This window comes from Anastrepha obliqua, chromosome 4 (genome assembly GCF_027943255.1).
Source record: "Anastrepha obliqua isolate idAnaObli1 chromosome 4, idAnaObli1_1.0, whole genome shotgun sequence".
In the NCBI taxonomy this organism is placed as follows: domain Eukaryota; kingdom Metazoa; phylum Arthropoda; class Insecta; order Diptera; family Tephritidae; genus Anastrepha; species Anastrepha obliqua.
Genome location: NC_072895.1, coordinates 28,041,111 through 28,068,556, shown reverse-complemented (window position 1 = coordinate 28,068,556; position 27,446 = coordinate 28,041,111). Strand labels below are relative to the sequence as shown.

The 27,446-nt window shown below is 42.7% G+C and overlaps 1 protein-coding gene across 1 annotated transcript in view; it reads right to left on the bottom strand.

Moving 5' to 3' along the window:
* Nucleotides 1–9,144: 9,144 nt before the first annotated feature.
* Nucleotides 9,145–27,446, bottom strand: part of LOC129244065 (uncharacterized) — a 38,122-nt gene continuing 19,820 nt past the window's right edge. The window contains exons 2-3 of the mRNA XM_054881679.1: nucleotides 9,301–10,712; nucleotides 9,145–9,229 (exon numbers count right to left, since the gene is read on the bottom strand). Of these exons, the coding sequence (XP_054737654.1) occupies nucleotides 9,495–10,712 (1,218 nt within the window). The 3' untranslated portion in view covers nucleotides 9,145–9,229; nucleotides 9,301–9,494. The remainder of the gene's footprint in view (nucleotides 9,230–9,300; nucleotides 10,713–27,446) is intronic.

Below are 27,446 nucleotides of genomic sequence, written 5' to 3'. Positions count from 1 at the left end.
TGCCGGCCGAGCTATTCAAGCATGACGGTGAGGAACTGGTAAGCTGCATGCATCAGCTCCTATGCAAAATGTGGTCGGATGAAAGCATACCTGCCTATTGGAATTTAAGTGTGCTCTGCCCAATCCATAAGAAGGGCGATCCTGCAATTTGTGCCAATTACCGCGAGATTAGTCTTCTAAATATCGCCTATAAGGTTCTTGGGAGCGTATTGTGTGAAAGGCTGAAGCCCATCATCAATCAACTGATTGGACCTTATCAGTGTGGCTTTAGACCTGGAAAGTCCACCATCGACGATATATTCACAATACCCCAAATCTTGGAAAAGATCTATGAAAAGAGAAGCGACACACACCATCTTTTCGCCGCGATGGCTGAATTTTTTATCCCTGCAAAACTAATACAGCTACGCACAATGACGCTGCTCAATACCAGTAGCGCTGTCGGAATGGGGAAGGACCTCTTCGAGCCGTTTGATACCAAACGAGGTTTCAGACAGGGTGACCCGCTATCGTGTGACTTCTTTAACCTGATGCTGGAAAAGGTCGTGCGAGACGCAGAACTTAACCGCTCAGGCACAATTCTTTATAGGCGCGTACAATTGTTGACGTGTGCCGATGATATTGACATCATCGGGTTTAATAACCGCGCTGCTAGTTTTGCCTTTTTCAAACTGGATAAAGAGGCAAAGCGAATGGGTTTGGTGGTGAACGAGGACAAAAAGAAGTACCTCCTGTCTTCAAACAAACAATCGGCGGACTCGCGTATCGGCACCTACGTCACTGTTGACAGTTATAATTTCGAGGTTGTAAAAGACTTCGTTTATTTAGGAACCAGTATTAACACCGATAACAATGTCAGCTTTGAAATCCAACGTAGAATCTCTCTTGCCAACAAGTGCTGCTTAGGACTAAGTAGGCAACTGAGCAGTAAAGTCCTCTCTCGACGAACAAAACTAACACTCTACAGTTATTATGCCCGTCTAAACGTAGAGCGCAGAAGCTTGGACGATGATAACATCCGATGAAGCGACGCTTGGAGTGCTCGAGAGAAAGATTATGCGGAAGATTTTTGGACGGCGAATATCGCAGGCGATGGAACGATGAGCTGTATGAGCTTTACGACGACATAGACATAGCGCGGGGAATAAAGAACCAGCGGCTACGTTGGCTGAGACTTGTCGTCCAAATGGATACAAGCGCTCCGGATCTAAAAGTATTCGATGCGGTACCAGCTGGTGGTAGCAGAGGAAGAGGAAGGCCTCCTCTGCGTTGGAAAGATCAGGCGGAGTAGGACTTGTCTTCACTTGGTTTTTTCAATTGGCGCCGGTTAGCGCGAGAAAGAACGACTGGCGCTCTTTATTAAACTCGGCCAAAATCGCTTAAGCGGTCATCGCGCCAATCAAGAAGAAGAAGAAGGAATTTTTTTCCTGTATTTAAGCAGGATAGCCGCTTGAAATAATTATATCTTAAAGAATATCGAAAACGTTTGTTGTTATTTGATAATTCGTCGCAACAAGCGGTGTGACGTAATACGAACCCCAATCTACCTGCTGAGGGGGAAGATCGACCGCCACTTCTTAAATGTGAAAATAGCTGTAGCACTTTTAAGCAATTTACCATCTCCAAGGTAGCGCAAAATTAATCATCCACTTTTTTTGTTTGCTTTTTGAATAACTTTTTTAATAAAATAAAATTAATTTGAGTGTTGAAATACGTTATTTTGATCTTTACGCGCTCCATTGCTTCTCTCTTTGCATACTGCAGCTGTCTGGTTCACAAGTGTCAAATTATAAATCCTCCAATAGGGTGATTAATTTTAGCCACCTTGTATCACATATATCTAATGGATACACCACAACCATCGAATTGTAGCGCAAAATTGTGCTTGACTGGCTGAACAAAGTGGCGAAACTTAAACTTTTAGGCCACACGCAAATCGTCGTCGAAAATTGCATAACGCTTGTTTTTGTAGCAGATAAGCCAACGCCACATTTTTGCTAAAGTGCACACATTTTTCTACTCCAACCGATGGGCGAAGCTTTTTATCGCTGGCAGTGGTTGATATCAAACCTGCTACCACTTGGCCATGTACGCCATTTGGCTCAATACGCCGCACTACTTGCCACCGTGTTTGCGTACCGCGTACCGCACCGCACCGTACAGCGCGCCGAACTTTGTGTGTTACGATTCAGCTTGCGGCTGCCGCATAGCACCGAAATTTTTTTTATCCAGTTACCAGTTTCCATTTTGCGCGCAACAGTTTGCCGTATTTTGGTGCCGGTATTGTCGGCACTTTCGTTGTAGATTTCATTGTTGTTGCCGCTGTCATCATTGCTGTCGTCGGTAGCTGTCAGCGCGCGCTTACAAGTGAACGAACAAGCCCACAATCAAACATACACAGCCATAGCTTAATCGCTTGAATTCATCGGCTTATTTCTAGCCAAATCTTGGCGCGCGATTCTCCAACCAGCCATCTGCACTGGTGAATTTTCGATGCGTACGTTCGCGCGATCCTATCGACCTATCAATGACCGACCGACCGCTCGTCCATCCGTCACTTCAACTGTGTTGTGCAATTACAACTTCCATTTTTGTTGCTTTTGTTGGGACTGTGTTGGTTGGCGTCCAGCTGTGCTTTGATGTCCACTTCACGGTTTGTGGGTGATGGCATGGCTGCAGGTGTGCAGGGGAGCAGGTGTACAGAGGTGTGTGGCAGGGGCAGTTATCACCTTTGCTATCACAGTTAACTATTGTTGAGTTTGCTTCGCGTCAATGCTATAAGTGTTCGATTTTCAACAGCAGCAGCAGCAGCAGCAAAGAATGAGGCTTTTCAATGGAACGGCACGCAGCCATGTGCGACAAATGTTTCATTGGCAAAATGAATGCGACAAGGCGTGCAACAGCTGCAAAAATTTTAAAAGCAAATGCCTCAATAACGTTAACTGGCGTTGCAGTGTTGACAATGACGTGCCAGCCAGCCGCCAGCACGAGCGCCATGGGAGCAAAAAAAACATAACAAATAACAAAAACAACAATCGCGTTGCACCTTGCAATGCCATTTTTATGCTTTGTGGCGGCAGGCATGGAACTTGGCGGCATTTGTCTGTAGGTATATTGCTTTTATCACATTTACAGCCGCCCTTCCACTGACATTGAAATTTTTATTTACGGCTCCGTTCTTCCGTTTCAACTTTCAATGCCCGCCACCCGTCAGCGCTCGAAAGGGTTGTTTTCTCATCAGCCGTTTCATTTCATTTTTCTATAAATTTTGCAATGCACTTTGCAGCTGTCAGAGCTGGGTCGCATAATGTGTTTATTCTCATTCCATGAGTTATGCAAGCACACACACATTTACATACATGTGGATACATGCCTTATATGGTACAAGCACTCAGTCCCTCTAATTTCTAGTTTGCCCCCCGTTACGCGCTCGCTCCCTTGCCTTCGCGCGGTTAGCGCTATTTTGCTTTTCTGAGCCACCCTTTCACCTTCTTTCTATATTCATTTATTCCAGTGCCTGCAGACAATGCTTTGGGGGTATTTAAGAGTTGGTAGTGGTAATTTTCGTAGAATACAGTCAAAAAAATTATTGGATTATTTTTCCGAAAAAACAAGAACGAGCGAGTACGAGAAGGTTGACGCCTTTCTTATTTCATTGTTGTTACTTCTTAGATTGGATGATTAATTTGCGCCACCTTGCAAAGGGTTTTAAGATATATGCAGGGTTTGATTGAAAAGTAATGAGCCTTATTTTTTTTAAGCAGTTTTATTAAACCTTTTGGCTTATATAGGGTGGGCCATGTAAAATTTGCTTTTTGAATCGGCTATAAAAAAAAAAACTAATCAATATTTTTTCAAACTTTTTTTTTTATTTTGAAGATTGAACATTGTCATTTATGAATGAAAAATAATATCGTTCAAATGACTGCCACGACTGGCTTTACAGTAGGCCATTCGATCAACCCAATTTTTAAGCACATTTTCGATTGTTTGGGCTCCAATTTCATAAATGGCAACTTCGATTTCGTGTTTTAAAGCAACAATCGTCTCTGGATGGTTCGCGTAGCATTTGTCCTTAACGGCTCCCCACACAAAATAGTCCAACGGCCTTAAATCACAGCTCCAAGGCGGCCAATTGATATCGGAATTTCGGCTGATTATTCGGTTTTCAAAACGGTAGCCAAAAGTTCGAGTGTAATTTTGGCAGTGTGACAAGTTGCACCGTCCTGTTGAAACAAAATGTCGTCCATGTCATCCTCTTCAATTTTTGGAAACAACTCGTTGAGCATGTCACGGTAACGCTCGCCATTTACTGTAACCGCGGCTCCTCGCTCATTTTCGAAAAAAAAATGGCCCGATGATGCCGCCAGACCAAAAACCGCACCAAACAGTGACTCGTTGTGGACGCATTTGCTTCTTTACAGTAACCTGTGGATTTTCTGAGCCCCAAATCCGACAATTTTGCTTATTGACGTAGCCACCGATATGAAAATTAGAAAAGAAGAAGAAGACTCACCACTTTGGAAATAGGTTTTCAATATTTCCCAATTTTGTTCAAGCGTATAGCGTCCCATTTCGTAAATGTCAAACCTTTAAGTAAATTATGAACACATTTGATAAGTCATTTGTGTTACCATTCTCAAAAACATAGGTGGTTTAAAAAGCAAACGCTATATGGCCCACCCTGTACAACTAATATTCTTCAAAATAGAACCCTTGAGCGTCAATACACCGCTGGTAGCGGTCCTTGCACTCCAGGAAACATTTTTTAATCTCATCCCCCGGAATCGCGTTCAATTCGCCTGTCACAGTTTTTTGGATCGCCTCCATGGAGTCGAAACGCCTCCCCTTCAGCTTTCTTTTCAGGCGCGGGAACAAGAAGAAGTCCGGAGGGGACAGGTCTGGGCTGTAGGGAGGGTGAGGAAGCACCGGAACCCCCATCTTGGCAAATGCAGAGGTGCAGAGAAAGGCGGTGTGCGCCGGCGCATTGTCGTGATGAAAGGTCCAATTGTTGACGAGGTCGGGCCGAACTAGGGCGACGCGGTTTTTCAGCCTAAGGAAGCCTACTTCCTTGTAAAATACCGCGTTTACAGTGCTTCCCCGTAAGCCTCCTTGAGTAGCCTAATGGTTTCGGTACTCGTTTTGTTTAGCTTTACGCAAAATTTGATCGAGTAACGTTGCTCCAACGATCGCTGCATTTTCGCCACTGCAAAATCCTAACACATTTTTAAAACAGCTTTCACGCGCGGAGCAATGTTGACTGCACCGCTGTTGTCAGCGAACTGGGACCAGTTTCTAGTGGAAGGGGAAGGTCCAACGATCATTTTCCCCCACCAACCGATTCGGTTGATCGCTTGGCAGACGCTCCGCTTGGGAAGGCTCATTACTTTTCAATCAAACCCTGTATATATAATATGTATATAATTGGCGCGTACACCCTTTTTGGGTGTTTGGCCTCCTCCTATTAGTGGCGTCTTGATGTTGTTCCACAAACGAAAGGACCTGCAGTTTTAAGCCGACTCCGAATGGCAGATATTTTTATGAGGTGCTTTTTCATGGCAGAAATACATTCGGAGGTTTGCCATTGCCTGCCGAGGAAAGGGTTTTCCAATAACAGGTGTTATTTTGAATATCTCGCTATTTCGGTAGATGTCACTTTTGAAGCTGTCATTTTTTGATATTTGACAAGTAGAAACTACGCCATTAATAAAAATGGAACGATACACGCTTAAACAACAACAAACTGCATTGAAATGATTAAAATTCGCTATTGGTTGGTTGGTTGGTTAGAGTGGTGATTCATCCAGAATCCAACTAGCGCTTCCGCACCATTTTGTTGCCACATCCTCGTTACCAAATTGTTTAACAGTTATTTGCAGCAGGACTATATCCAGTCTGTGCGGTTTATGAACCTTATTAGGTTGTTGACGTCTACGCCAGACAGTTGCTCGAGACTCTCGAACAGCGGTTTGCCCAGGGTTAACATTCTGTCCTTCCATAGGGCAGGGCATTCACAGAGGAAATGGAAGATTGTTTCTTTTTCCTCCGGTTGTTTACAACTATGACAGTATGTGTTGTGAGGGATGCCCATTTTGGCGGCTTGTTCTCCGATAGACCAGAAGCCAGTTATGACTGCCGTAAGTCTGCAGGTGTCCCGTCGTTTCATGTTTATTAATGTCAACGATTGCTTGAGGTTGTAGGTGGGCCATAACGTTCTGCTGATTTTGCATTTCGTCTGGTCTCTCCATCTACAATCTGCAATTCGAAGGTATTTTAGGGAAATTGCATTCTTGACCGCACCTAGTGGAGTGAATACTGGTACTGCAAGAGCGCTATTCATGGCAGATCCCCCTCTTGCCAGTTCATCAGCTTTTTCGTTACCTTCTATGTTCCGGTGTCCCGGGACCCAAATCAAGGTTACTCTATGGTTTTCACTCAAGTTGGTGAGGCTATTCCTACTTTGCTCCACCACTTTAGAGGTTGTTATAGTCGCGTCCAGCGCCTGGATTGCGGCTTGGCTATCCGAAAGAATAGCGATATTGCCCTTAAAAGAGAAATCTGCGATTAGTAACCTACAGGCTTCCCCAATTGCAAGTACTTCCGCTTGGAAGACGCTGCTGGTATTAGGGAGACGCACAGATTTCTCAATTCCAAGTCTATGAGAATATATACCAGCTCCAACACCACAGCCCATTTTACTGCCATCTGTATAGACTGTGGTATCGAAGTTGTTTAGAGAGAATCCCTTATTCCATTCTTTTTTAGATGGAAAGAGAGTGGCAAAATTCCTATTGAACGTTACCATCGGGGCGATGTAGTCAGTCCTCACCGAGGTTAACTGAGTTTGTCGCGATAACAGACTAGCGTGACCATAAGTTTTTCCTTTCCAGCGACCCGCTTCATTTAACCTAAATGCACTCATGGTTGCCGTCTTCTTTATATGTAGGTCTATTGGAATAACGTGTGTCAGTGCATTGAGAGCCTCTCTAGGACATGATCTAATTGCACCGACCGTTATTGCACAGGCTGATCTTTGTATTCTGCCGAGTAATTTGGTATTGTACTCTCTCCCTAGAGCTTTCCACCAAACTACCGAACCATACGTTAAAATGGGTCGTATAACCGCCTTATACAGCCATAATGTATGCTTAGGTTGAAGACCCCATCTTCTTCCAAGCATACGTTTGCAGGCATATAAAGCAATTTCTGCTTTCCTTACCCGTTCTTCGATGTTTAACTTCCAGCTAAGTTTGGAGTCCAAAATTACCCCCAAGTACTTTGCACTGGTTGATAAAGACAGAGTTTGTCCGTTGATATTTGGTAGGGTAAAAGTTGGTACCTTGTATCTGGTGGTAAAAAGCATAAGTTCTGTTTTACGCGGGTTTAAACTTAGCCCACATCCTGTGGCCCAAGAGTTAAGCTCGCCTAACGCCCTTTGGATGATCCCACTGATCGTATTTGGACACAGTCCTGACACCATTACCACCACATCATCAGCGTACGCCACCACTTTTACCCCACCTCCATCAAGTTTTATTAAGATTTTGCTAATCACACATAGCCAAAGAAGTGGAGATAATACTCCCCCTTGTGGAGTGCCCCCGTGGACCTTCTTGGTTATGTTGATGTTACCCATGTTAGCTTTGATGATCCTGGTTTCTAGCATGGAGATGACCCAGTTACTGATGCAACTGTCCACCTCCAGGTCTATCAACGCCCGTTGGATGGCATCTGTGCTAACATTGTTAAAGGCGCCTTCGATATCCAAGAACGCCGCCATGGTATAATGTTTGCTCTCTAGAGAGCCCTCTATTGTTCCGATTACCTCGTGAAGCGCTGTCTCCGTAGATTTGCCTTTAAGGTATGCGTGTTGTGCAGTTGATATACCAGAGCTCTCCAAAGAGCTTCTGAGGTGCGTATCCAAAAGTCTTTCAAAAGTTTTTAACAGGAAAGACGAAAGACTGATTGGCCTGAAGTCCTTCGCTGATTCATGTCCTCTTCTACCTACTTTTGGTATGAAGACGACCTTGACTATTTTCCAGCTATCTGGAATATGGCCTAAGTTTAAACACGCTTTAAAAATTTCCTCTAGCCATGGTAGGATACAGTCCAAGGTTTCCTGTAACATCTTTGGAATGATCCCATCTGGCCCCGGAGATTTAAAGGGTGAGAAAGATTTGATTGCCCATGCAACTTTTTCTTTCGTAACAATTTCATTTGCAAGATGCTGTGGATTATATTGGCTCCGCCTAATGTTTCCCCTCTCACTTTCGTAAGCACTGCATCCCGGAAAATGCGTGTTTAGCAGAAGCTCTAGCGATTCTTCTGCTGTAGCAGTCCAAGTTCCATCAGGTTTCTTGACCCAAGAAGCCATTGAGTGGTCTTTGGAAAGAACACGGCTGAGCCTAGCAGAATCCCTGGTGGATTCGATTGACGAACAAAATTCCCTCCAGCTCTCTTTTTTGGCGGCCCTGATTGCCTTCTTGTACTGTCTCCGACTTTCTCTGTACAATTCCCAATTTCCCGTCGAGTAGCTGAGGTTAAACGTTGATCTAGATTTTTCCCTTAGTTTTAAGAGCTCACTGCTCCACCAAGGAGGGTGAGTTTTTTTGCTAAATTTTATGGGGCAGGACGTTTTGTAGGCCCTACTGAATGCCTTTTCCAGTGTTATGACCCTACTCTCAAGGTTTTCCGTGAGAGTGATTTGAGGGATAGGAGTCTGTCCTATCCTCTTGTTTACTACACTTTTGAACCTCTTCCAGTTGGTTCGTAAAGGATTTCGATACGGTAGGGGTGGATCTACCTTAAGATCCAAATCGTACAGGATCCAACTATGATCAGAAAAGGACCTTTTATTGGATACCCTCCAATTATCTACCCTTACTGAGCTATTTTCAGACAGTAGAGTAACATCAATCACTTCCTCCCATCCTCTGAAGTACTCCGTACTAGGAAAGGTGAAAGTGGGAGTGTTACCCCTGTTACATACCGATAAGTTAGTATTAATAATAAAATTATATAAAGACTCACCTCGGTCGTTTGTCTCGGAGCTTCCCCACAACGCATGCCTCGCGTTGGCATCGCATCCGAGCAGTAGGTTCTTGTTTGTGGCTTCACGCACGAGCCGACGAGCCTCCTCGGGTGGTGCTGGCCGATCATGTGCCATGTAGATGGAAGCCAATATGATGCCGACACCGTCAGCGGCTTCTACCTCCACAGCCGTCACATCCTGTGAACAATATGATGGGATTAAAAATATGTTCAAATGTTTCTTAGCTACAATACAAGATCTGGGGTTACCTTCAGTCCGTTTGTAGAAAAGGTTGTGGTTGTTCCCAGTAAACCCCTTCACCTCGGTGCTCCGCACCCAGGGCTCCTGGATTAAAGCGATGTCGACGTCCTCCTCCGCCAGGAGAACGGTTAGGTTGTCCGTTGCAGTCCGCGAGTGCTGCAGGTTTATTTGGACAACCTTGAGACCCATGCTGCTGGTCGCTTTACAATTTGACGGCGTCGCCAAGCTGCACTCCCGGGTGCTGCTCATTAGCGCCATCGTTTTTGGTAGATGCGGCGTCGTCAAGTTGCATGCCTGTGAGCAACTCGTTGGCGCCGTCCACCTCGTCCTGTTCATCCTCCGGATTTGCAGATCGGAATATCTTCAGTTGCGTTTTCCTGACGCCGAACCGAAGTTTATTGTCCACTTTTCCCAGTGGCTCGATGCTCTCCTCCGATATTTGGAGAAGGAAGGACACACTGTTCTTTTGCGGAGCCTCCGCTTTGATAATGCTCCAGTCATCCATCGGAACAGTGCGGTTGTGTGCCTGCAGGTATGGAATAAGTTGCTTAGCTTCGAATTCCATGTTCGGAATCCAGATGCGAGCCCTCGGCCGTCGAGGGATTTCGCTGGCCGGGATTAGTTTGAGCCTCAAACCTTCCCAGTCGCTCTGGATTTTGCCCACAACTGTTTGCAGGAAGTTAAGGGAGAGTTGATCATCGCACTTGATCACCCTGTATCCGCGGACCACCTCCATTGAATCAAATCCTGGCACATGACCCTCCGGGTTTGCCATGACGTGATCGACGACAATGCGGGACAGCCGTGCCTCGATTTCGGACCACTTATCCGATGCAGGTTTACCGCGGTTAGTTATTTCGTCAACCAGCGCTATTTGCAGGTGATCCCGTGCCACCTCATTAAATGAGCGTTTGGTTGGTTTTGGTATTGAAGCTGTGTGAACCGACACTTTGTGCTTCTTCGTTGGTTTGTCGCTTTCGTCCGGCGAACGATTGCGTTTCACGGCTTCTGCCTTCTGGGTGGCCTGGAACGCCAGGTACTCATCGACCACCTTTTGGCACCTTGCCTTATCGGCCGCGTCCTTTGGATGAGTTTTCCCTTCGGCCTCATTTTTTCTTATTCTTCCGAGAATAGTCAGAGACCTCTGGTAAAGCTTATACCTGGACGGGCCTTTTTTAGCGTTTTGGCGCTTTTGCCCCTTGGCATCAGCGGATGTGGATGGTTGATTTAGGGTTGATGGCGTGCTGTGGCCCACAGCTTTACCATCAACCGTCTCTTGGCTGGAGGCCAAGAGTTCGTCCTCTGAGGAAGTTCCCAACTTCCCCAGTTCGTTAGTGTCGGTCCGTGTTGTCCATTTGTCTATCTGTTGTGTCCGTATATCCGTTCGTTTTGGGTTTGTGTCCGTCCGTTTGTCCGTCTTCTTTGTAGCGTTATCCGAAGTTTTTGTTAGTTTTTGTTGTTTGTTCATACTGTTTCGTACGGTCACCTGCCCTTCCAGAAGGCTGCACATGTCGCCATGTGCGGTGACCAATGAGGATTTAGGGGAAATAAAGGGTCCGCCATGGCAGCGCCCCATACCATGGTAAGGCCACCGTTACAACCTGAGGCGGCCTGGTGTCAGGAGGGCTCCGTTAAAAGACAGCCTAGTTTTATCCCCCGGCTGCCAAACCCACCCAATAGGCACGGGTCGCGTCACACCTTGGGTTGAGGGAGTTTTTTAACGAAGTTTACGTCTTCGACCTGTGTGGTTCGCGGGAGACCTACTCTCCTACCTTCCATATCTGGGAGGCGTTCCCCTATCCACCACCTGGGGACGCGCCCTATAGGGATAACAGGTTCCCCCAAGGGTAAAATTCGCTATAAAATGGTGAAAATTTGGCAGAGACGCTTAGTAAAACTCGAACACTTTTGAGTCATCCTGAAGCACCTTGTCGGACCACAATACAGAAATTGGTGAAAAAATTCGAGCTGGGACAAGTTAGTGATGTGAAGAATAAAACCCGTACACGTTGCTTAAGAACAGCCGAAAATATTGCTGTTGTAGCCGAAAATGTTGAAGAAAACCCAGCTTAGTCCATTCCTCGTCGTTCTTTGGAATTAGGCATTCCACAAACGTCATTACACCGTACTTTGCATAAAGATTTGGGTCTTAAGGCTTATAAAGTCCAGTTAACACAAGAACTCAAGCCGGCCGATCATCAGCAACGTCATGTCTATGCTGATGGGGTCGTTGAAATGCATGAAAATGATCCGGAATTCCATCGAAAAATCATCTGGAGTGATAAGGCCCATTTCCACCTCGGTGGCTTCGTCAACAAACAAAATTGTCGGATCTGGGGCTCAGAAAACCCAAGAGTTATTGTTGGAAAGCCTCTCTATGCTCAACGTGTGACTGTTGGTGCGGTTTATGGTCCGGCGGAGTCATTGAATCTTACTTTTTCGAAAATGAAGCTGGAGCAACAGTTACGGTGAATGGATTGCGCTATCGAGAGATGATTTTTATGGCCGTAATTGGATAGTATTGATCTGGACAACGTTTACTTTCAACAAGTCGGCGTTACGTGCCACTTAAGCAACGAAACCATCGATCTTTTACGGGAATAACACCTCTTATTGGAAAACCCTTTATAAAAAAAAAGAAAAATCAACGAGATTATTCAGAAATTTCACATTTGCACTTTATTCGACTAAAATTTAATTAGCTATAAAATTGCATTTCAAAAATAGTCGAGTTAATATAAAAACTGCAGAAATGTGATGAAAAGGTTGTGGAATTATCAAAACTGGGCAATATGTCGTTGCGCTTCATTTTTTCGTTTCGTTTTTTGCGAGCTATATACCCAGATTATGTGCTATGCACAGAACATAAATAAGATTTCAATAAATATCATAAGCCCAACACCACCTAGCGGGTCCAAGCAGACTTGTAAGCCTTCCCAGTGGTACTCTCAACAACTCGAATGAACCTACAAACATACGGTACTTTCTCATATGCTACGGTCATGGGGCTTATTCCTTCAAAAAAGAAAAAGAAGAAATAAGGTCAACAATTTGCAAATATTTTTCAAAACTCATCCCACTGTATGAACTCTAGCAATTTTCTACGAAAACTACCTTTCTGTCATAAGCCTTATCTGGGTTAATAGTCCCAGCGACATTGCGGGAAACTGTGAGGCGGATGAGCTGGCCAGCCAAGAGACATGTGAGGTGATTCGCCCGCGAAGGGAGAAAATTGGGATCCCCCTAGTTACCTGCGGTCTGCTCTTGGAAAGATGGGCTTCACGCCAACTCAGCAAGCGTTGGGCAAGTACACAAACTTGTAAGGCCGTGAAATCTTTCTGGCCACATGTGGGTCGAGGGCGCTCAGGCAAGCTTCTGAGGTTGACAAAATATCAGTTCTCGAATCTCGTGGGTTTTCTCACAGGACACTATGCGCGAGGAATGCATTCTGTTGAGAGTTGGAATTACCTCGATTCTTTTTTGTGTCGAATGTATGGAGGATGAGGTGGACTCATCTCAGCACCTTCTGCTTAGCTGCACTGCTCTGGCGTGGTTTAAGATATAGGCATCTTGGCTCTTACTTCTTTGCTACGCTTGCTGATATAGCTGGCATTGACATTAAAAATCCGATGAATTTCCTCAGCATTACAAAGCGGTTGACGCACACGCAGCACAGTCATCGTTCACAATCCACACAATCCACACACTCTAAACACATCTTCCTAACCATCCCACCACCACCGCCTCTCCCCGCCATCTGCTATCATCCCATCGCTTTCTCTTTCACCTTACCTCCTTCACAGTGATATCACAAAGGACCTATCCGTTTATCTTCGTCCAAGTGTGCTCATACTTTGGGTAACCATTCCAACCCAACCTAGCCTAACCTTTCTGTAGAGAAGTAGAAATATTGACGATGTACAGAAAGCAGAGGAGTGGCCTACATCAGGCCGTTAGCCGGCTCTCAGCGATTTAGAAGAAATCAGCTGATTGGCTGACGTACCCAGTGTCATGACAGTGCTTTGTTATGAGTGGCTGAGATTGTGTTGGTGATGTCAGAAAAAATCAACGCAACCAACGCTTATTTTACTTCACTGCCGTCTGAACAACGAACAACGAGTGAGTCAATACGTGTGAAATGAGCGGGCTGAACATTTTTCGTCGCCAGTCACCACCCGATGCAAAAAACCCTTCCGATTTTGTCGCTCGATCAGCAATTCGCACGTAAAAAATCGCTGTTCGACGTCGTGCAGCTTCAACTCGTACGGGACCCAATGTCCTTGCTTTTGGATCATTCCCATCGCTTTTAGACGCTTGAAAACGGTTGATTTATCAACGCCCAATGATTCAGCAAGCTCTTCTTGGGCTTGGCACGAGTCCTCGTTTACCAATTCCCCCAATTCCGCGTCCTCGAACTTTTTGGGCTGGCCAAGACGCTCCTTGTCTTCGGTGTGAAAATCACCACTTTTGAATCGTCGAAACCAGTACTCACATGTTGAAATCGACGGAGCTTGGGCTGTATTTTTTTTCAAATTGTAGCAGAAAAGCAAAGCTTCCCGCAAATTGCGTTTCGACGGCACGAAAGTTGACATACTCGGAGCACGAAAACACTGCGTTGTTTATACTTCAGCGAAATGACAGATACTGATAAACAAAGCCTAGGGATGAGGCTTTGTCATGAATATATATTCAGTATTGCCAACGCGATAAAGTGATAAATAGCGCCATCTGTGTGTCACCTTTAAAACTAATTCAACCTCCCAATACAAAAAACAGCAAACGAATTTTTTAGTGTGAAATGTCACCCTGACAACGCGCATAAACTTTAAATTGTTTGATCGATACCTTACGAGATATCCATTCCTACACTTATCTACCGAGAAAATAATGGATTTCTTTTTCCTCAAACTGGAATTTCCTTAAAAGAAGATTCTGTGCTGAAAAGAAATAAAACTAGCTGTCAATATATGAATTTTCCTGAAGACAGTTGGGAAATCTCCAGGATAAATTTTCAAATTTGACGTTTGAATTCCTTAAGGTAAGAATTTCACCCATTTTCAAAAACGTTTCTCTTTTTGTTTGATACTCCTGAAGTTCAACTAGTAAGTGAAGCTTAAACATTTCAATTATATTTTAACTTCTTTAAACCTCGGGAAGCTTGAAGGCACCAACAGTAAAATTCCTGGGATGCTAAAAGAAGTGAAAAATGAGGCTTACAAGTACTTCCTTTATATGTAAAAGATATTTTGAAAAAAAAAAAAAAATTAGTTGGTGTACCCGAAATGAAACCTGTCGTTCCGCCTTATACTTATAATTGTTATTTATCTTATTTAATATGGAATTTCTTAAATGAAACTCGATTTTTTTATTCTCGTCCTACGTGAACGCCTACTCAGCCGCCAGACAAAAAATTAAACTTAACCGAGAAGATGGCGGACTTGACAGAGTACTTCATATACCGAAAAATTTATTATATCTACTTATGAAAACAATCGGTGGGTCAGATCATTGTACAGAAATACAAGTAAAAATACTCTTCTTCTTCCTATTTTTTTGACAGATACCCTAGGTGTGAGTTTGACAGGCACCTGGGTGTGTAGTAGTGTGAGTGATTGGTCTTTTTGCTTTTGCGTATTGGCGGGCTTGCTATGCCAAATTAAAATTTGTATTGTAACATTAAAAACAGTGGAATATCGACAAAAGAAATATTTAAAATAATATCTTTGACTTATTTGTGTTGGCGCCATCTTTTTAATGAATTAGTGAGTTGGAAGTTACATCCCTAGCTGACTCCCAGTGAAAGCTTGGTGACATTCGGTTCGAGGAAGCGAAGTTATTGCATCTAAAGTGTCAGTATGATTGTGTAATCGGTACAGAAATGAGTTTCGAACAAAGAGCTAATATCAAATTTTGTTGGAATTGATCAAAAAAGTTGATGGCGATGATTGTCTGTCTCTTGCCAGAATTCATGAGTGGCTTACATGTTTCAGAGATGGTTATGAGAGCATACAGGTAAATGACACATACGGGCCGTCCAAAATAAGTAATCACCGAAAACTCCATCGAAATTGTTCATAAATTTATTAAAAATGAACCAAAATCATCGTTGAAATTCATGGAATAGGAATTGAATATCTCCAAAACATCGATTTATCGCATTTTAACTGATCAATTGGGCTTAATTTCGTACGTTTCATTCCGCACAAGTCAAATGAGAACCAAAAATTGCTCAGAAATCAACATTCGAAAGACCGAGGCGAAAAAAGACGAGATCTTCTTTTGCAATATTGTAACTGGTGATGAAATGGTAGATGGTGGGGTTTCCAACATGAATCTGAAACTAAGCCAAAAATTTCAAAGTGCAAAATGGAAGGCCCCAGATGGGTCACCACCAAAAAACTCGCGTTTGGAGAAGTCAGAAATCAAGTCGATGCTCATTTGTTTTTACGATTCCAGGGCAGTTGTCCACAAGGAGTTCGTGCCAACGGGTCAAACCGTCAAAGTAATTTCTTATCTTGGCGTTTTTTGTATCGCATTCGTCGAATTCGCCCTGAATACCGCGAAGGAGGAAGCAGGCGCTTATTGCATGATAATCCACCATCTGATCGATCCACTCTTATGACTGATTTTTTGACTCGAAATCGCATTTTAACCATCAATCACTCCCAGTATTCGCCTGATATGGCTCCCTGTGACTTGTATCCAATCGGAAAATTGCATTTGGCTATGAAAGAAAAGCGTTTTACGTCCGTAGAGGCCATCCAAAGGCTTATGCTGACATCCTGAAACACTCTTTCGAAGAGCTTTTAGATAGCGCAAAACAGTGTATCGAGGACAGAGGGGACTATTTTGAATGAATGAAATCGAAGTTTTCAGAGCAAAGTTCCTGTCGTTTCTATTTTAGCTCAGTGTTGTTTATTTTGAACTTCACCTTGTACATATATATATGCAACCATGTTACAGAAAAGAGCATTTTGGAATCAGTTGATCTCAGCTGTGACAAAAGTGCTTTTATGTATGGATCTGTACAGATTCAGATAGCTTAGAGGTAAATTTGTTGTTCAATGTTGAAGGGCCCCATCAGTTTTATGCCACATCCAAACGATTTTCTGAGAATTCTTTCATAGCAAAAATACAATCGAAGACTTCCAAACGACTGAAGATGGATGACTGGCCACTGTTAGATATGCATTTTTTATATTTTTTATAACCACGGCACCTAATTCTAGAACTACTACCGGCAGTAACAAACAAACACAGACGTTAAAGCGCTTTACAATCATTCGATCTCTATCTACCTATGATGCAACCGGCCAATCCCAAATGTTTTCAGTGGGTTATGGAGAAAATCAAACTGTTTCAAATTCACAAAGCACAATCATTCACTGCACCGAACGAGAACCGACAAAAGCGCACAAACACATGCCTCTTTATATACACATACATATTCATACTTACCCTGTGGAGAAATCATTAGCTAGTGAAGTAAATTTTTGGTATAGAACTAGTGCGATTTCACCAATTTCGAACCAGTTCAAAAATCGGACATAAGTCAATAAAACACAAAATATTTATTCTAATTAATCAATTCAATCATTAAAAAAATTTCTAACGCATTTTCCGTAAACCACTTCAGATCTCGCGTCGACTTCTCTCGTATATCTTCTGTCACCTAAAAACGTATGCCTCGAAGTGGTAAATAAAGAGAGAAAAAAGTTAACCAGAGACTTTTCAGCAAACCTTTCCATTTTTGTTTATAGTCAAGCAGCGATCAATGCACGGACTTCAATGCGAGTCAATTCAATATCTATTAAAAATGGAGGAGGTCGCTCTCACTTATCCAACAACACAACACCACACTATGTTGGGTTCCCGGTCACTCTGGAGTGGAGCGAATGAAAGGCCGTGAGATTGTCCTTCGGCAAGTAGTAGAGGACATAAGCATCACTCTAAATGAACTGTACACTGCCACTGACTTGAGCGTAATCGCGGAAACCAAAAGACGGTAGTCTCTGACCTCTATCTGCAGGGTCGCCAAAGCGCTCTGACCAAAAATGAATCTTAAAAGGAAAAAATATGTCTTGGCGTCCTCACAGCTGTTATAACGAGTCTCTGCACTTTTGGCACCTGAGCCAGTCGAATGAAGCTGTGGGATGAAGAAGAAATTGAGTCCGTACACCACCTGCTCTATGAATGTCCCACCCTTCAAAAAAGCCATGCCAAATAGCTTGGCGATAATTTCCTTGAAGATCTGAAAAATTTACAAAATGTCTCACTGGAGGGACTAGTTACCTTCTTAAAAAGATGTAATCAACTTAATTGGGGGATGGAAATCAGATGCAGGTATCACAGGTATGGGCCTTAGGACCACCGAGTGTCTTGTCTTAGATAAGCAACCTGGCGAATCTAAGAATTGGTTAGTATCGTACGCATACTGGTTATAGGTATGTTGGCTATGTGGACGTCAAGTCGAGCTAATTCCTAAGTTAGGAATATAACCTGTTACAATAACCAGATCATAATTATGACAATCTAACGCAGATCTCATGCGGCAACTTGATCACTTCATCAGCGATAGGCGGAGATTGGTGTAACGAGAGTATTTATAGTATATGGTGTATGGTATATATAGGTGTTACTCTGGTCTCATGAATCATTTTGACCTCTGCTTCTGTAAATGTATTGATTGACTATCGATGAATGTTGTTTATATATAGCCTGTCGTGAGTTCGTCAGATTCAGCTGTTAGTGGAGGCATTGTTGGACATCGTCTTTGTGTCTAGGAGACGATTACTGCTGCAGTAGTTCGAGTCGGGTTGGGAGATATTGTGGTTTTCTCGATATCAATTAAATTTCTTATATCACATTGGAATTTTCACAAAATGCCAATTATTAAATTTATAAAGTGATATGACCGTAATCGTCTAGCTGCCACAGCCGGACATTTACAGAGAAAAGGCTCAACAGTCCCCTCCTCTGAAAGGTTCCCACAGCTTTTGTAATGTGAGTTATATGGTAAACCTATCTTTCTGGAGTGTTGCCAATCGTCCAATTATCAATAAAGTTTAGAAATTGAAATTGAATTGGAAATTGAATGAGTTGGAGTTTCCAGAACTTTCTGAGTCCTCCGTCTATTGTACTCGGGCCAAAAGATTTTTTAAATAGCACACGAGGAAATGGACCTCCATCCTTTCTGCGCTTCTCTGAGAAATAAGTTGCGCAATTCCCCTTTAACAACAGTCACGGGGATGCCGATGAGCGTGTAGAAGACCTCTGAGATCAATGCAGTCGCCCTCTTCCTGGCAAGTTCATCAGCAATTTCATGTCTCTCTATGTTCCTCTGCCCTGGAACTCAGATAAGAGAAATGTTACCTGGACACCCAAGAAATTTTGAACTCCTCCTTACAGGAATTTCGAGTCTAGATCTACACCATAGCGTCGGCAGAACGATCAAAGTGGTTTGGCTATCCGAAAAATGTTAATATCTCTCTGGCTCCCACGTTCCCTAAGCATTTTGCATCTCTGCAGGATCGCAAAGACTTCTGCCTGAAAAACACTACCTGTATTTGGCAGTGTAAAGAAGATAGATAAATAGGCTGATTTAGAGAAAACCCCTGCTCCAACTCCTGGTTGCATGTTGGAGGGCATCCCGCTTCCATCTCCGTCAGTGAGGACAGAGATACCAGCTTCGATGCAAAATTTTCCCTCATTCCAATCCTGCCTACTTGGAAAGATTGCTCTAGCACGACCCTTAAACTCCCATTTAACTGCCTAAAAATGCTGCAATATCCCTTGAAAGACTACTTCCAGAGACCAATCTTCTTTAACCTGACTGCAATTTGGAGATAACGATGGAAATATCGAAAAAGTCGACGGGAAGTAAGTGCTAAACAATACTGGCCCTCTCTTCCGATTTTCAATCTGTAGTTTCCAATGGCGTTTGGACTCAAGTATCACTCCAAGATTCTAGATGGTTCTAATTTCACTAGTTACATACCAGTTTGACGCTGACTGGATTTCCCTACAGGGTTTTTTTCTGGGATGACGCCCGTGAAGAGGAAATATGAGTACTGCTATACCGGCATAGCAGTATGCACGGCTTGTAGCCTCACAGCTACACCTACGTAGTAAACACCTCTCCAATATCTACCACTCTCCCCCCGGAACTGTCCAAAAAGGAATTACCGCACGGGGCTGGTTAGCTCATAGGCTGCTAGTTATTTCGTCTACGAACCTCCGCGCGTCTTAGATCAATGTGGATATATTTTGCATGCGCGCAGATTTTAGCATAAAATCTATAATATTTTCGCCGTTTAATATACCACAGGTGTCGGGAGCATAGCGTGGGCACTGGAACAAGACGTGTTTAGCGTCTTCTTTCCTCTCCGTGCAGATTTGGCAGTTTGGGGCACCTCGAATTCGGGCCGAATCTATGGAGGTATTTTCGAAGTACTCCGTGCCCTGAAAGAAATCGGGATAGGTGGAAGTTTGTTTCTCCATGGTGCCTTTCTAACTACGTCTTAACAATGGGTATTATATATTCACTTTAGCTCGATATGACCACCTTTAGCCTTGACTATAGCCTTCAAACGGTCAAAAAATGAGTTGCATGCTGCACGAATGCGATCTTGAGGCATTTTGGCCCATTTTCGTATAATCACTTTTTTCAGCGCATCCATACTGGCATATTTTGTAGTCCTCACCTTGCTGTCCAAAATGGACCAGATGGAATAGTCCATCGGATTTGCGTCTGGCGAATTCGAGAGCCATTGTGTGGACAAAATGAAGTGTGAAACATGATTTTTTAACCCTTCTTGGTTCACACGAGCTTTATGGGACGGTGCCGAGTCCTGTTGGAACGTCCATGGTCTACGACCGAAATGTTTTCGTGTTCACGGCTCTAAAGCAGCTTCTAAAACATTTTCCCTATAATAAGTCGCATTCACTTTGACACCAGGCTCGATAAAAATGATTGGAGAGTATCCATCAGCGGTCACTGCGGCCCAAACCATTACCTCCGATGGGAAATTGCTTCGAGTGGCCATACGTAGACGCAAATTCTCGTATGAGCGTTCGGTCAAGTAAACTCGATCGGTTTGAGTGTTTATGAACTGCTCAATTGGGAAATTTTTTTCATCAGAAAACACAATGTTAGGAAGTTCGCCACGTTCGTTCAAGCGCAACAACTCCTTTGCTCTTTCGCACCGAACTTTTTTTGCTGGGGTGAAAGGTCGTGTGCTTTTTGGAACTTGTAAGCCTTGACCTTGAGCTCATTTTTCAATAAGCGTCGAATGCCGTCGTGCGATATTTTCAGTTCTTTGGCCATTTTTCTTCCACTTCGACGTGGATTTTGTTCAAGTCGAGCCTTCACTTTCCGAACCATTTCTGGCGTTATTGCGGTTTTTTTTGGTCCACCTCCATAGCGTTTTGCAATGCTACCAGTATCATTGTAACGTTTTATAGTACGATAGACAAATATTTTATTCACTTTGAGGTGACTGAGCTCACGAACAATGGCTGGTTGTGATTTTCCAGCCAAATATAAAGTTTGAATTCCATCACAGAAAAAAAAATTCAACAAAACTGAGACGCAAATGCTTTTGATGGCTTATAAACAATATATTGAACTGTCATTAGAACAATTTTGACGTTGATGTCATGAGCTGTTGTAGAGATACAAGCAGTGTGAAGTTGGTAACACTTCATATCGTTCACCCTGTACGCTCTTTGCATTTCTTTCGCCAAAATGTCAACGAGGACTAGTCCTGCTATAACGAAGGAAGCACCGTCCGCTTAGCCGATAGACGGCTGTCAGTTATTTGTGAAGCTGTTTAAGTTCAGTGCATCACCCCAGATCGGTGCGGCATACAAAAGAACCGAGCTGACTACCCAGCTATCTATATTAGTATTCTTTTGCTGTGACTAGGTCCGCCATTGTTTGGCATTATTCGCGACAGACAGGACTGCACACTCGACGCCTTCTTCACAGCGTATTCCAGGTGCATATTGAAGTTTAAACGGCTGTCAACCATCACTCCTAGGGCTGTTAACCATCCCTACAGGGTATTTTTACCTGCATATGTTTAAGTATGAAAAGTGCGTCTGTGTGCATGCTTTGTATGTGTCTGTGCACATTAGCATAGAATAATATACAAAGTCCCCGTGCGCTACGGCTTAGCTAAATTCGCTTTAGCGTCGGGCAAATCTACCCGGCGGCACTTAGCATACCGCTCAACGCGTCGATGCGACATCGGCTGCATTCTAACAACTACCACCACCCAAGTTAATATCATGCATACATACACACACAGACACACATATATATATGATTATGGCACAAAGCAGTGCATGGCAAGCGACGATATCTTTGTGCCCGAGTAACTCCTCAATCCACTGTAACATTATTTTGCCTATATTTTCTTACTTTTCAATGCGACATCGTTCTCCGTTTATACTTGTATGTATGTATACATATGCGCGCATATGTATGTGTGTGTATACCTATTAACTTTCTCACTCACTTACTTCGCATGTTAAAATCGTATTCCCGCTAGAGCAATTTTTCATTCGGGCGAAATGGAAAAGAATTCTGATGTTGGGGTAAAGTGCGATTCGGCCGTGTGTTCGATGTATGTGTGTGTGTGAGTGCGCGTGCAAATGGTCTGAGTAGTTTGTTATGAGGTGATGCCAACAGTGAACAGGGTGTAGGGAGCAAAGGACAAAATGCATTCCCTTCATCCAGTTATTCATTTATTCATTCATTCATTCATTCATTTATTTCAGCTAAACTTCTCGTTAAGACGAACAAAAATCAAACGAACTAAGATGGCATATAGTAGAGGTTTGATGTCCTTTGTGTCACTTTGCTTTGTTGCTGCTCTGCTTGGTGTTGTTGCGTCACGTTGTGTGGCATATTCGTAAGGATATTTGTTTTCCAAGTTCAAAACGTAGCAAATTAAACAAAGCGAAATTACATTGTGAATGTTGGCATAACTTGCAACCTTTGACAGAAGTGAGTCCAACATAAAGGACATACAGGATGCAGGCTGAAATTTTCGTTTTCTTACGTTTTCGAGATATGCCAAGCTGAGAAATTTGTTTAGTTTTATATAAATTTTCGATACATAAGTATGTAAGTACATACATATTATACATATACGTAAATGCTTAAGAAGCAGTTGTGCGTCTGAAAAGCCCCGAATGATGTATATAATATTTTATGCAAATTTTGAAATTATGGCGTCATACTTACATGCATAGGTAGACTATTTTTGTTGTTGTTTCTGTTGTCGTTGTTTTTAGATGGGAGAGGTAGGCTTCAAAATGCCTTCGCACTTACAGCGGCCGTCGTCTACTGCGTCGAGCTGTGCGGCCACTAAAACAATTCCTTCTTCTCTTCTGGGGAGGCTCCCTTTCCGGAGCACTAAAGCAATTCCTCCTTCTCTTCTGGGGAGGCTTTCTTTCTGGAACTATTTATTTTATGCATTACTTCGGAGAACCCCGAACGACGTCCATAAACGAGCTGTTCTACTGCTTCATAAGAGCCACATAGTTGGCGTTGATTGCACTGATTGCAGCCCTCTGATACTGGAGGCATCTTTCTTCTGAGAGCTGATGTTTGTATGCGTGATGCCATTTGCGGGACCATCAGCTATGACACTTTTGAGCGCAGTGCGAGCTGATCCGCTTCCAGATGCCCTTAGACTCGGCGGAAATCTTAGCCATAGACTACTTCTTCTAAAGGTCATTCTTGGGTCCACACTGTCCTCATTTCGACTATCTTTGCTTCCTGTTCTTCTGTTATTTTCTCTCTCCTTTTTATTGTTGTGTTTGTTTGATTATCTATGCGGGCAGGGAGGCCCTGTAAGAGGTGACTCTGCGCTTCGTGGGCAATAGAGTTCAGAGCCAGAACGAGAGCTAGTCAGAATTTTTCAATTGAGCCCGAAGGCTTGTTAACGCACCCGAAGGCTGTGTTAACAGGACGGAGGCGTTGCAGCATTCGCCTAGGAGCCGTTTCAGAAAGATGTCACTTATGTTTACTAGGGTACCAGAATACTACAGTAACCAGCTAAGGGCTTATTTAAATGCTCTTTAGCAAATTCTAGCCTCTTTTTCTTATTTACCTTCAAAATGAAGGGTTTGCGTCGACGAAACCGGCCATGATACCTCACCCTTATGTAGGGTATTCCGAACAGTTTGAGGGTTGAAATTGATTTCAAATGAATTTTGCTCGGTCTCGCACAATTTGACAGCCGAAGTTTTTGAATATTGTGCTACCGTGGATACCACAATTCGCTCCTGCCGTTCGGTTAATTTTTTTTGGGCGTCCAAATCTGCTCTCGGGAGCTATTTTGCCACTTTCGCGATAGGATTTTTTTTTTATTCTAAATACAGTTTTATCATTAATTGACGTAGTTCTAGGGAAATTTCAGCACTACGGCCCATTTTGGTCTAAGTCCGTTTTGTTCAGAAACATAATAAAAAAATATATTTAGAAAATACATTTTCTATTTTTTTATACTTTCATTAGAAGAAAAGTTATAGCACTGAGAACTTTGATTTTTCGAGTGTGCCAATACTTTTTTGACTCACTGTATGTATGTATGTACCTACGTTTGTATGAATATCCCATTACTGATCTTCCCCACTAAGTGGCCTGAACTGTAGGCATGCAGCCTTAGGAGTAGGCATGCGCTAAAATCTGATTGTTTGCGCACAAATGATCCTTTTCTCACTGCACAGCCCAGCCTTACGCCGCTTTCAACACATGGCAGTGGTGTCCCTTGCTAAGGAAATCGCATTTTTTCTTCAATTTCTATTTGTGACACTTTTTCCAGTTCAAAATACACCGGAAATGCTTAGGATTTTTGCGCATTCTTACCAAGAAAAAAATCAACAAAATATGCGTACACTCATCCACAAACAAAAAACCAATGCATATATATTTGTATGTATGTGTGTGTGCGTGTGCTACTAACGGTATGCATACTCCATACCTCGCATTACAAACACTTTGCTGATGTCTACAAATTTCTCGAAGTCCTTCATTTTGCATGCATGCCACTTCAACACGCACACGCATGCGCACTTCAATATTTATTCTCTCTGCCTTGGGCTGGCACCGTTGCTGGTTGTTGGTGATTGCTTTTGTCGTTGGTTGCTCTTTCGGAATTTTGTTGAAATGACTTGTGATTTTTTTTTTTTGTTTTTTTGCTATGCAACAACTTTTTGCTGACAGCGTGTGGTGCCAACTAGGCCTACATACATGCATATAGGGTGTTTTTTTAGGAGTTAGAGAACTTAAAATGATAATGCAAAATAGAAATATTGCTGTAATGATTTGTTTTTTATTATAATCTAGTAGATAATTTCATGGCATTCATTTTTTGAAATATATTGAAATATTCCGGCAAATCTTGGGCTACTTTTTTCCAATAAATCTGAGTAATAAATCTAAATGAGCCCAAGCAGCAAAAATGCGACGTAAACGATGGCTTGAATTCTTGCACGAACTGTTTTTTATAGGCAGGTAAGCCAAGATAAAACCAAGATAAGCGGCCGCCGTAGCCGAATGCGCTGGTGCGTGATTACCATTCGGAATTCGGTGAACGTAGGTTCAAATCTCCGCGAAGTACCAAAGTTAAAAAAGAGTTTTTTCTAATAGCGATCGCCCCACGTCAGGTAATGGCAAACCTCCGAGTGTATTTCGGAGTCGGCTTAAAACTGTAGATCCCTCCCTTTGTCGAACATCGTCAAGACGCATGCCACAAATATGAGGATGAGCTCGGCCAAACGGCGTTTTTCAGCCGTTAAACACTTCACGATGTATATATTTGTAGATGTATATTATGATATATATATTATATATATTTTGATGGTATTTTATATATTTTTGTTTGTTTTGGTAAGGAGGTTAAAATCAAATTGTCAGAAACGTTATCAAAGGTGCCATCACACCAGTGGCATGTGGGGCATGCTCCCATTAACGCTATAACATTCCTCCTCCGCAGCTGATTCCCATCCTGGAACCGCCTTAGCATTTCTTCAAGGGGGAGCCGCGTTGACGCAACTGGTTCTTGGCCCAAATCTTACTGCACAGAAATGTCAACGCAGTTTGTCATTCTCTTTTTCAAACTACCACAATCACAATTAAAACAAAAAACCAGCCTCTCTCAATCACGGCTATATACTGCCCACCGAGATACTCTATCTCCTCAGACAAATTTAAAGAACTTATAAATATGCATAAATTTAAGTTTATAACTTTAACGCGAAAAATACCATCTGGGGGTCGCGCTTAACTACGACAAAAGGACGGGAACTATATAAAGCAGCACAAGAAACGGGCTGTGAGTTTCTATCAACAGCTAAACCAACCTACTGGCCAACAGATGTCAACAAAACCCCAGACTTGATCGACTTTTTCATAGTAAAAAAAAATATCACACAACTATGTTCAAATCAGTGAGGGAACTGATCTTCACTCAGATCATTCCCCAATATATCTAACAATCAGCGAAACAATTGTCGAAAAAGACCAACCACCAACTCTATACAATAAACACACAATTTGGAAATTCTTTAAAAAAGTCAGGCAATGCATGCAATAATTCCACGATCACAACAGAGGAACAACTAGAAGTAGAAGTTTTCAAGTTTACACAAGATATCCAACAAGCAGCGTGGGGTAGCACACCTTTTTTTAAAAAAGAAAGTAATCGGATCCAACTATCCCAAAGAAATAAAGCAACTCATAGCAAGGAAAAGACAACTCCGGCAAAAATGGCAACACACACGATTCCCTGGAGATAAGGCCGCTCTTAACAAAGCTTCTCAGGAACTAAGACGAGAAATAAATAATTTAAAAGATGAGTCAATGAGTCGATATTTATCTGAGTTGACAGCAAAATGCAAATGACACCTGGACGAGAAGTGATAAAGATAAAGCTATAACATCTGCAAATCATCTATTCAACACCTTTCAACCAAACGACAGCCAATCCGATGACTTATATCCCTCCTTAGATCAAGAAACAACTTTAATCCCACATATAACTGTGAGCGAACTGAAAAGAGAAATCAAGCAACTAAAAGACTAAAAGGCACCTGGATTTGATTTAATCACAGCGGAAGTATTAAAGCAACTACCCAACAAAAGTCTAGTAAAATTAGCCAATCTATTCAATTCGTCGATCCGACTCCAGTATGTTCCAAGCCTGTGGAAAGTTGCAGAGATGATTATGATTGCCAAACCAGGAAAGGATCCACATATTGTTTCTTCATACCGCCCAATCTCCTTGTTGCCACAAATTTCCAAACTACTAGAAAAGCTCATTCTAAATCGCTTAAAACCAATAATTGAATTTCGCAACCTGATACCTTCACACCTGTTTGGATTCCGCTGTAAACACTCCACCATAGATCAGGTGCACAGAATTACAGCTGAAATAGAAAAATCGCTCGAAGAGAAAAACATATGCTCAGCAGTCTTCCTGAACGTCGCGCAAGCATTTGACAAGGTTTGGCATGAAGGCCTTATCAACAAATTGAACTCATGCCTGCCACTTCAATATAGTGCATTTATGAAATCGTATATAACTGAACGGTATTTTCGCGTAAAACAAGGGAATGAGTATTCCAAATTGCAGAAAATAAACGCTGGCGTACCGCAAGGAAGTATACTTCAAACCGCTATAGACGCAGTAGAAAAATGGACGAAAATTTGGCGAATAAAATTAAATAGTAACAAATCAATTCATGTGACCTTTACCAATAAAAAAGTAAACCATCACCCAATAATGCTACTAGGCGCTCCAATTCCATACACAAATACTGCCACATATCTTGGTATAACCCTCGATGCTAAGCTACGTTGGAAGGAGCATATAAAAAGAAAACGAAGCGAACTTAATTTGAAAATATTATATTAAAACTGAACGGGCTCATTGGACGGAATTCAAAACTCTCCATATATAACAAAATAATGATATACAATCAAATTATCAAACCCCTGTGGTCTTATGGCGCTCAAATTTGGGGCTGTGCTAGTCAAAGTAATATTAACATAATTCAACGATTTCAAAATAAAATTATCAAAAATATTGTCAACGCACCTTGGTACGTTCGCACTGCAGATATTCATCGTGACCTCTGC